General features: G+C 42.7%; 1 protein-coding gene across 5 annotated transcripts in view; it reads left to right on the plus strand.

Annotated features, from left to right (window-relative positions):
* Positions 1-8,913, plus strand: part of LOC147115189 (V-type proton ATPase subunit C 1-A-like) — a 255,177-nt gene extending 246,264 nt beyond the window's left edge. For 4 of the 5 annotated variants that reach the window (XM_085993521.1, XM_085993522.1, XM_085993520.1 and 1 more), the window contains 3 exons: positions 1,479-1,576; positions 6,209-6,335; positions 8,860-8,913. In XM_085993521.1, coding sequence (XP_085849647.1) covers positions 1,479-1,576; positions 6,209-6,335; positions 8,860-8,898 — 264 coding nt within the window. In that variant the 3' untranslated portion in view covers positions 8,899-8,913. Of the gene's footprint in view, positions 1-1,478; positions 1,577-5,618; positions 5,713-6,208; positions 6,336-8,859 lie in introns of those variants that run through there. The other variant, XM_085993523.1, reaches the window with a different exon arrangement.
* The last annotated feature ends 2,865 nt before the right edge of the window (positions 8,914-11,778 follow it).

Below are 11,778 nucleotides of genomic sequence, written 5' to 3' on the forward strand. Positions count from 1 at the left end.
TTTTCTCTTCCCTCCCCCACCCCACCCCATTTTTTTCTACCTCAAGAAAACTAAAGTTGCCAGGAATTAAAAAAAAGCAACATAGCCCAGGAACCATAGGAATGATGTATATTGCCCTGTTTGTATTTCTCACAATTAGAAAACAACGGCCACATCTTCCTTTTGAGCTGCAAGTGTTGCATGTTAGCATGGCACCATTAGTTTTTGCTGATCAGTTCAGCTTTCCCCAGATGGTTCCATTGCTGCAATAATTTAAATTAAATGTTAAAGGGAAGCAAATGAGGACAAATGGTTTGGACACTTGCCCACAAATCCTTTCTTGATAAGGTTCAGTTGATTATTAATTGCATTTATTAGCAGCGGCAGGCTGTGGTGAGGCAAACATGAACTCGGAGGGGCAGAAGTGCAATCCGGGCCCTGAGAGCATTTAGGCTTGGAAATGTGCGAGAAAGCAGCCACAGTGAGGAAGCAGTGACTGGTGCAGAATGTGAGTAGCTATGGCAGACAGACAATGGAGGGTGGGAGAGATGGACAGCGATAGCCTCGTCAGCTGAAGACAGCGGGGAGCAGAATGAAGCTCTGCAAGGGAGGCTTGCTAATTATATTGCATTTGGGAGCTAGGGAATATATTCATTTCGTGTGGAATATATGTATTTCTAGAACTTGGGAATATGTATATTCATATAAAAATGTAAAGTAAAACACATTTGCAAAGAGTAGCCTAGGGGCACCAGTTGCAGGTGATGAAGCCAGCCAGAAGCAGGCATCCAATTAAACTTCAAATTTTAGAGGGGAGGCAGGAGGCTGAAATGTGGCAAGATCTTAAAAAAAAATAGAGAAAATATTGCAATTAAAATTGCAAGTATTGAGATACCACCTAGAGGCATGACAGAAATGGTGAGGAATGATGAGTGCACGGTGTATGTACAGAATTTAATATGGATAGATTGAGTTAAATGGGTGCTTCATTTTTGGTTGAGGGAAAATGATAAAAAATACCCGATGATCATCAGCACCATGCCTCGCCACAACCATGTGCTGTGCTGCAGTCCCTGTCTTACAATTTTAAACGTTTATATGAAAACTGCTGTTGCAAATGACCTTTGACATAATGTTTGCTTGCAATAGGCATTTTGTACTCAAGAAGGCTAAAACATGTACAAGTAATGAGAGTATAAAATAAAAGCAAATTATCCAATTTGGGTGGTAAATCTGTTAATGCAGCACTTGAATAAATTAAAATAGAGGATTCCTTCATATTTTGCAATATTACTTTTATAAGAAACAGTAAATACAGGTAACCAAGTGCACAGATTTTGTTTTATACATCCTAGTTGAAAAATAAATATCAACAGTTTTGTAAATGATTATCATAAAGCTTGAAGCTAAACAAGTGATATTGTGGAAAAAGATACAGAAGACTAACAGCATTGCAATAAACTAGTCTTTGCTTAAAGTGCTAAACTGTTTGTTTACAGGGTCCCTTGGTGCGATGGCTGAAAGTTAACTTCAGTGAAGCTTTCATTGCATGGATTCATGTGAAAGCATTACGGGTTTTTGTAGAGTCTGTTCTAAGGTATGGTTGATTAGTAACTTCACTAATTTGAAATTTCTCACGATGCAATTGCAAATGCTATCTCACAATCTCCTTTTTAAGCTTTTCTTTAGTTTCAACGCTTACTTTTATCATCAATTTAATTTATAATCATTGCATAATAGTTCCACTAAATTAGTACAGTATAATGTTTGAGGTTGGTTATTTGACTATTGGTCAGAAGCCTCTTCTTCGAATGTACTTGACATCTCACTCAAGGTAAATCACCTCTCCAGAAATCCAACTTTGGAGATGAAATTGTTTGATCTTCCAACTTTTGCACTATTTAAGGTAATCTCTGGTTGGTGATCAGCTTTTGTTTTTCTATTTCTTTCACTTTCGATTTGAGTTGGATTATGCTTGCTGTATCATATCTGAAAATAAGTATCTCTCTTTGGTTTGAATTATATTTTTATAACTATCTCAGCCACACTGATGAATGACATTGCTATACAAATGAAGTATGAGATAAGGAGAGGTGGTACCTTTGTTAAATGATGTTTCAAGCTGGTAATTCAGAATTACAAGTAATGACTGACTTCAGCCACAAACTATCTTGTACTGAATAAAACATTTAATTGGATATTGGTTTATATGCAAAATCCACTCTGTTCTGAGGAAGGGTTCAAACCTGAAACATCAACTGACTTGTTTGCTGAATGATTCTGTCTGACCTGCTGAGTGTCTCCAGCATTGTTTTAAATTTCCAACATCGGCAGTATTTTGCTTTTTGATAGATGGTGTGTTTCCACCCCAAGTATTTCAAGCAAAGATGGATTGTGGGAAATGTGTTTAACTAAAATGTAAATTCTCAGAATTTCCACTAACTTGAATTGTGATTTTAAAGAATGAAGGAAATATGAACATAAACTATATAATTGCCCAGCCATGTCTAATTCACAAGATATTCATTCACCACTGGTTCTTTTGCAATTTTTGAAAAAGTTTAAAATTGTTTATGGTGCAGTTTAAATCATGCATCGAGTGGTAAGACCCATCTCCACTATTGACAACCATGCAGGGTAGGTTTTCTCCCCTCAATTGTAGTCTCAGTTCACATGAAACTTGAGCAGATCTTTAGAAGAAGGTGTTGGGCAAGAAGCTTCAATGATTCTTGCCCAACACCACCTTCTAAAGATCTGCTGAAGTTTATTGCTTCATTGATTATTGCCCTTCATCTGGGTAGAAACACGCAGGCTTTCAAATCATGGGGCTGCCTTTTCTCATTTTACGTTTATATAAAAAAAAAACAACATCAAGAATGAACTGAATGCTGCATAGAATATGTTTTTAGAAATAGAGAAATGTTGAGTACTGTACATTGGGCTGCTAAACTTACACCAAATTTATCACCGTTATCCAGAACTTTGCACCAGTGTTGGAGACAGAATCAAGTATAGTTAGTCAAAGAAAGACTCCATATTCAGAGCTAGCACAGAAAAAAAAATTCTCTGCTGCTTTTATGCCAGTTCAGGTCATCTTCAAGGGTGTGACCTTGAAATTGAGCTCCATATCAGGCACTGGTATGAGCCAGCTGAAGCAGATTACACGACTGTTGGTGCTTCTTTCCTTGGTAGTATGCACATCTATGTTGTTGGAGGCCCAGCAGGCCAATCTGTTCAGACACAGCTACAACAATATTTATGGAGTTGGGTCAATTCTTGAATCTGGGGACCATTCTACAAAATGTGTGTTCACAGCCTTTCCCGAGTGATGAAATCTTTTCAAGTTAAATCACCCAGGTCTCAATTGCGCACACCCCTTCTAATAACGGGGCCACCAACATTCGAGGGCTCTTGGTCAGGTTACAGGTTGGGAGTAATTTGTGTTGTATTTTTCTTGAATTTAGGTCCAAAAATCAGATGATAGCAACCTTGAGCAAATAAATGATTTTCTGGGTGAATGTTTATAATCACAACTTCAGGTTTAAAAAGGAAAACCAAATTGCAAACCAAATGCTTCCTTCCTTTTCAATCTTTCTTGGTGATCAATTAGTTCGTCCAACTTTTTATCTTTGGTTTACAGCACATATTTCTTTCCCTCCCATGAAATGTTTAGGGTTTCATTGAGTTACTTGCTGAAATCTGTTAATGCTTATAGTGGTCAGAAAGAACTGCAGATGAGCACCCATTTAAAGTTCCATGAAAGAGAACTTAAGTGCAGAACTCTCAAAAGGACATGTGTCTTTACAGTTTGTTCCCCTTGATAAGCTGTTGATCCACGATGTATACTTTTGGTGGGGGAAAAAGTCTTTGTTTTCAGCTCTTTTTAAAAAAAAATTTGAAATCTGAAAATGATGGCTGCCCATCGGCCGAAAGACATTTACGTTTGATTGAGGCTGGCATGGTGATGCTGTGGTATTGCTAGGATATTATACTGGTTTAGTCTGCAGATGATGGAAATATAGCTGTATGGAAAAAGAAACATTGATTTGATTTGACACAACAGTAAGTATGGAATTGTAGAATAAGAGGCTTGAAATCTCTTCAGTTTGATTATAATATACTCAATGGACACTTCTTTACAAACATGAAGAAAAAACCTATTTCAGCACCCTCAATTTGGCAAGAATATACGTTAGAAGGATGGTACAGCAGCTTAGCGTGTGGTTTATAGGATCATCAGACCCCAATTACCGTGTTTCAACCCTTAAGACCATGCCAGCTATCTCTATTTTTGCATAATGTTTTTTCTGTTAAATTCTATGTCTTGCATTACTGCTGTAATTAACTTTGTATTATATCATTGGGAGGGGAATGAAAATGGTAGTTTTCCCGTGGCATAGAAAGGACTAGCTTTACTGAGAAACACCTCCTTTACCAGGATAGTCCTGTAAATTTATCTCTCATAGTTTAAAGTGTGTGATTGACTTACAGAATCAGATGTACTTTTATCCAAAGTACAATGAATAAGAGTATATGTGAAATGTCTAATACAGAAGCTAGGTCTGAAGAATACAAGCACCTTCCACTCATTCCTTCATAATTGAGCTTGTCATGAAAGCAATGTATTCCAATTATGCAGAAGTACAGGAGGGGGAGAAAAGTCTGTGGAGAATATTTTTGTTTAAAGTATTCCTTCAAACTGTCTGTTTGAAAATATATATATACTGATGAAAATATGACTTGACATTTATTTTAAATGTCAAAACGGAGACTTGCCACGCTAGATCTCCTTGCATCTCGGCTGTCCTGGTGACTTCTCTGGATCAACTCCCTGCGCCCCTCAGTAGCTTCATTGATTGTGATGGGGCTGTTGCTTCAGGCTGATCTGAAGCGACTCCAATTCAGGAAAACCTGCTACCAGCTGGGGGCGCTGCATACTCTGGAATAAATCAAAAGCCCAGTCATCCAAAGTTGCTTCCTTTGCTGTAGATTAGCAGAGAGCGGGAACACGATCATTTTGACTAGAGAAGCTGTGTGTGTGCTGAGAGGCAGTTGAGAAATAATTTGTGGAACCAAAATGTGGTCCCCAAGCATGGAGGGGAAAAATATAAATAAACCAAGCATGGGGGGGAAAAATATAAATAAACTAGTCAATCTCCTGTGCAGTTGCACATGGCGAGGAAAGATCAGTCTAATGTTAATGTTTATTTCACTATTCCAAAAGAATGTGATGAAAGCACTCCTCAAATCAGTGCGTGACGGAGCCTGCTACTGAAGGGATGTGCACACAGAGCAACTGAACAAATAGCAGAATTTTAATTACTGTGAAATATCATTTGATGTGCACTGCAAGCAGCCAGCAGCTGCAACGGCAACTGGCAGTTTATTGGTAGTGTGAAAAATTTGGGGAAATGACCCCAGTGAAAACCGGATAAAATCTCTTTACGGTCTCATCTGATACTTGGAGCATTTGCAGTTGAAGGACTGCCATTTATTTATCAGTAGAATTAAAATAATATCGGGAAAATCTTAAATATGAGACACTAAAATATTAATTCTAAGCAGAATAAAGTTTATAAACATATTTAAACTATTTACAGGCTATTGGTTGTGATGAAATACCTTTAACTTTGTTACAGTGAGGCAAGAAGCTCAGGCAGGCTCAGGGCAATGAACAGAGGTAGTAGAGTGAAAGAAGGGTAGCAGCGTCACCTAGTGTAGCAGGACTGAAAGGTAAGTATATTAAAGGAGGCGTTTCATCATACCCATTTAAAAATAATGTATATCAGTGTTACTACATTGCCACAAGTTGTGACAAAATCATGACACAGGAAGTTAAAAGTGTGACACATAGTACGTGCAGTTGTAAGAAATTTTGTATTATAATGGGGTACATAGGGTTCCTATATTGCATTGGAATTTTTTTAATAGGGAGTGGACTGCTATGTTGTACGTGGAAAACTTAAATTAGTTTCTCCCAAAGAATTACTTTGTGCTAAGCTTCAATAAAGTTTTCTTCAGTTTTTCATCTGTGTAGAAATTTTTGAAAAGAATTATATTTGAAACTTCAAGAAAGGGTTGGTTAAAATTCAGTTTAACGTGAAAGTTATAAAGCATCTCTACATGTGTTTGGCACCGTATTTTACACATGAAAAGACCAGGAAATACTGCTAATATCTTGGCATCATTCTTTGTCACTTTGTAATTTTGCCTTGCCTCTTGTATTCAGATATGGTTTGCCAGTAAACTTCCAGGCAATGCTGTTACAACCCAACAAAAAGATGTTGAAGAAGCTTCGAGAAATTCTTAATGATCTATACAAACACCTGGACAGCAGTGCAGCTGCCATCATTGATGTAGGTATCTGCATGGCAAAATTTGATTTTCTGTCGATGGATGCTACCAATAAAGCAGAACAATTAGTTTTTCTAATTATAAACAAAAACAGAAAATGCTGGAAATACTCAGCAGTTCAGACAGCATCTGTGGAGAGAGAAACCATTAACGTTTCAGATCAATGACCTTTCATCAGAATTGGAAAAAGTTAGAGCTGTATCAGATTTTAAGCAAGTTGATTGGAGTATAAAAGCAGGGAAGTCCTGCTACAACTGTACAGGGTATTGGTGAGACCACATCTTGAGTACTGCGTACAGTTTTGGTCTCTTTATTTAAGGAAGGATATACTTGCATTAGAGGCTGTTCAGAGACGATTCACTAGGTTAATGCCAGAGATGAGGGGTTGACTCATGAGGAAGGATTGAGCAGGCTGGGCCTATACTCATTGGAATTTAGAAGAATGAGAGGTGATCTCATTGAAACACATAAGATACTGAGGGGGCTTGACAGGGTAGATGCAGAGAGGATGTTTCCCCTCGGGGGGAATCGAGAACTCGGGGGGCATAGTTTCAGAATAAAGTCACCGTTTTAGAACTGAGATGAGGAGGAATTTCTTCCTTGAAGGTCGTAAATCTGTGGAATTCTCTGCCCCAGAGAGCTGTGGAGGCTGGGTCATTAAATACATGTAAAGTGGAGATAGACAAATTTTTGCAAGATAAGGGAATGAAGGGTTATGGGGAGCAGGCAGGGAAGTGGCTTTGAGCCCAAGATCAGCCATGATCTTATTGAATGGCGGAGCAGGCTCAAGGGGCCAAGTGGCCAATTCCTGCTCGTATTTCTTATGTTCTTATGTACAGAGGCAGGGAAAGGTGGGAGGGGAAGAAATAACAAAAGGGAAGGTCTGTGATAGGGTGGAGGGCAGAAAACATTAAATGACAAAAGGATGATGGCGCAAGGCAAAATAGGGTGAAAAAATGGGACCAATGGTTATGATCTGAAATTGTTACAGTCTAATGATTCTGCTATTCCCATTTACACCTCCTCTAGACCCATCTTTTGTTTCTTTATTTGTCCCATTGCCCTTCCCTTGTGCCTTGCACTATCATCCCTTTTGCCATTTAATCTCTCCTGCCTTCCACCCTATCACAGACCTTCCCTTTTGTTATTTCCTCCCCTTTCTCTGCCTGTGTACTTGCTTAATACCTGTTACATCTCTAACTTTGCCCAGTTCTGATGAAAGGTCATCGACCTGAAACGTTAACTCTGTTTCTCTCTCCACAGATGCTGTCTGACCTGCTGAGTATTTCCAGCATTTTCTGTTTTTATTTCAGATTTCCAGCATCTGCAGTATTTTGCTTTTGTAATTCAAATAGTCTAACCACATGGGTGCATTTTAGTGTCTCCATTATTTTAAATGTCTCAATCAAATCTCCCCGAAGTCTATGCTTTTCTAGAGTAAAAAAGAAACCCAGCTCTTTAAACCTATTGTGATAACTAAAGGCTTTTAAAGTAGGTTTCAATTTAGTGGCCCTCCTCTGAACCTTTCTAAGGGCCTATAATTCACCAAAAACTGAATGCAGTATTGTACATGAGGCCTAACCAAGGTCTTGTACCATGATAGTCATATAATGGTGTAACCTGAAGGTCCCAACAATGACCCCTAGCTGGATTCCATGATCTCATATTGCGTCAGAATACAGTTTTCATGGAAATTCAGTCTATTTCCTGTTCCTTGTAACATCAAGAATAATAATGGGCCCTGCCTCACTTTACAAGTCAGTATTTGCTGAACTGACCGGCACTGACTTTAGGAAAAAAGTGTTCTCCGCCCCTTTGGCTTCCAAATTCAAAATTAAGAGAAATGCATTTTTCCCCCAGAGGGGGAGAAAAAAATCCACCAGCTTAATCTCTCGGCCTTTCCAACTCTCTGCCAAGGACTTGCTCACTGAGCCAACAATTGTACTATCATCGCCTCCACCCTTCCCTCCTTGATGTGGGGATCGTGGCAACAAATGGAAGCCATTCTAACATCACATCCAATTCCTCTCGGGAATTTTCTAACCAATCTCATTGTCTGAAACTGATGAGAGATTTCTGTTAACTATTTTGTTTGGTCCGACCTAATGAAATGTAATCCATATACTAGTTAGGTTAATTTTGGTCCACAAGGGGTGAACTCCTAACAGCAGCAACATGATATAAAGCAACCTAAAAATTCTCCTGGACCCTCCCCCCTCCTTCGCTCCCTTTTCGCTCCCTCCTGCCCAACCCCCAAGTTTAGACTTCTGTATTACTGAAAAACAGCACAAGGAGTTGGTGCAGGGAGGTGCAATTTGTGATTTCAGTTTTAGCAATCTCTTTGAAAGTTCCCTTCAAAGATGTAGACATGTTCCCTTTTAATCTCTCTCTCCTCTCTCTCCTGCACACACCACCATCTTTTAGGGGAGAATGGTGTAGGCTGAATACATCTCTATCTTTACTGACACAATTTGGGCATAGAATAAAGTTTTGTTATTTCTTTATCTCCCTTCTTCCCCCTACCAGAAAGTGGAATGTTCCAGTATTACAAGGTACCCATCCTAACAGCCAACTGAGCTAGTTGAGGTTGGTGTGTTTAAGTGTCGGCTGTCTTTGTGTTTAAACCAGTGGTCTCTGGAAATCTCCCGTGGTGTTGCTCAGTAATCTGGGTTCAGGAGGCTAGTTGTGCTGTATGGCTGCGAACCTGTCCTGTCTCGTTAAAACACAACTACTCAAGTGCTCCCTGTTGGGAAGTGGGCATTGATATGCTTATCAATTACTTCATAAAAGGTGATGAGTCGAAGAAGAGATGACGAGTCGAAAGAAGAGATGAATAAGGCTTTTATTAGCTAAGAAGAGACCATGCTTCTTCGTGAGTGACTGAACAAGTCTGAACGAAACCCACACAGTGGTGGGTGGAGTCAGCTGAGGCATGCCTCCATACACAGCGCCACCCAGAGGTGGCAATATACAATACAGTGGTTTACCACATTCACCCCTTGTTTAATGTGAAGTCCGGCGGGGTGAAGGGTACTACAAGTTAAGTCTATCAGGAGGCCTTGTCTGACGTCCTGATCGTCGTGGTGGCGGCGGTGGTGTTGCAGCATCCGACGTCGGGTCTGGTGTCTGGGTGGTTGGCGAAGATTCCTGGGGCTTTGGCATGCCGTCTGCAGGGGTTGGGTTGGGAGGGGTGGTGGGGGATAACAGTGGTAAGGGGGATAACGGTGGTAAGGGGGATAACGGTGGTAATTCAGGGGTACCCGAGGGTGCGAGATCTCGTATGGAGACCGTGTCCTCCCGCCCGTCTGGGTATGTCACCCAGGCATACTGGGGGTTGGCGTGTAGGAGGTGCACCCGCTCGACCAGGGGGTCCGTTTTATGCGTCCTCACGTGCCTCCGCAGTAGGACGGGCCCAGGAGAAGTCAACCATGCCGGTAGCGAGGTTCCCGATGTAGACTTCCGGGGGAAACGAACATTTTCTCATGAGGGGTCGCATTAGTGGCAGTACAAAGCAGTGACCGAATGGAGTGGAGCGCTGCAGGGAGGACCTCCTGCCAGCGGGAGGTCGGAAGGCCCTTAGATTTTAGTGCTAAGAGGACTGCCTTCCAAACCGTCGCGTTCTCCCTTTCCACCTGGCCGTTCCCCCGGGGGTTGTAACTGGTGGTCCTGCTCGTGGCGATACCTCTTGTTAGCAGGTACTGCCGAAGTTCGTCGCTCATGAACGATGAGCCCCTGTCGCTATGTATATAGCTGGGGAACCCGAACAGAGCGAAGATGTCATTCAGACACTTGATGACCGTGGTACTGGTCATGTCTGGGCAAGGGATGGCAAAGGGGAAACGGGAGTACTCATCAACTATGTTGAGGAAGTACACATTGCGGTCAGCGGAGGGGAGGGGCCCTTTAAAATCGACGCTCAGGCGTTCGAAGGGGCGGGTGGCCTTGATCAGGCTTGCTCTGTCCGGCCTATAGAAGTGCGGTTTGCACTCGGCGCAGATTTGGCAGCTCTTGGTCATGGTCCTGACCTCCTCGATGGAGTAGGGCAGGTTACGGGATTTGATAAAATGGAAAAACCTGGTGACCCCCGGGTGGCAGAGGTCATTGTGGAGGGACTGCAGCCTATCACTCTGCGCGTTGGCGCATGTACCACGTGATAGGGCATCTGGGGGCTCATTGAGTTTCCCTGGCCGATACAAGATATCATAATTGTAGGTGGAGAGTTCGATTCTCCACCTCAAGATCTTGTCGTTCTTGATTTTACCCCTCTGCTTATTATTAAACATAAAAGCTACTGAACGCTGGTCAGTGAGCAGGGTAAATCATTTCCCGGCCAGGTAATGCCTCCAGTGACGCACCGCTTCTACAATAGCCTGGGCCTCCTTTTCGACGGAGGAGTGTCTCGTCTCGGGGCCCTGGAGGGTCCTTGAGAAAAAGGCCACGGGTCTGCCCGCCTGGTTAAGGGTCGCGGCTAGGGCGAAGTCGGAGGCATCGCTCTCCACTTGGAAGGGGATGGACTCATCCACCGCGTGCATTGCGGCCTTCGCGATATCGTTCTTGATAAGAGTGAAGGCTGCACACGCCTCTGGTGTCAGGGGGAAGGAGGTGGCTTTGATGAGGGGCCTGGCTTTGTCTGCATAGAGGGGCACCCACTGGGCGTAGTAGGAGAAAAACCCCAGGCATCTCTTCAGTGCTTTTTGGCAGTGGGGAAGGGGTAGCTCCATTAGGGGGCGCATTCTGTCGGGGTCGGGCCCGATGACTCCGTTCTCCACCACGCAGCCGAGGATGGCCAGGCGCTTGGTGTGAAACATACATTTTTCCTTATTGTACGTTAGGTTCAGCCGTTGGGCCGTATGGAGGAAATTTGCTAGATTAACGTCGTGGTCCTGCTGGTCGTGGCCGCAGATGGTGACGTTATTCAAATAGGGGAAGGTTGCCCGCAGCGCGTTCTGGTCAACCATTCGGTCCATCTCCCTTTGGAAGACCGAAACCCCGTTGGTGACGCCGAAGGGGACCCTAAGGAAGTGGTAGAGGCGGCCGTTTGCCTCGAAGGCAGTATACTGGCGGTCCTCATGGCGGATGGGCAGCTGGTGGTACGCTGACTTAAGGTCGATGGTGGAGAATACTTTGTATTGCGCCATCTGATTGACCATATCAGATATGCGAGGGAGGGGGTACGCGTCCAGCTGGGTGTACCGGTTTATGGTTTGGCTGTAGTCGATTACCATGCGGCGTTTTGCAGTGGTTTTAACGACTACAACCTGGGCTCGCCAGGGGCTAGTGCTACCTTCGATAATGCCCTCCTTCAATAGCCGCTCCACCTCAGAGCTGATAAAAGCTCTGTCCCCGGCACTGTACCGCCTGCTTTTGGTAGCGATGGGTTTACAGTCGCGGGTGAGGTTAGCGAACAGGGGAGGGGGGGGGACTTTTAATGTGGAAAGGCTGCAG

The sequence above is a fragment of the Somniosus microcephalus genome, chromosome 7 (genome assembly GCF_052327205.1).
Source record: "Somniosus microcephalus isolate GS21.2 chromosome 7, FLI_Smic_1.0, whole genome shotgun sequence".
Classification (NCBI taxonomy): Eukaryota; Metazoa; Chordata; class Chondrichthyes; order Squaliformes; family Somniosidae; genus Somniosus; species Somniosus microcephalus.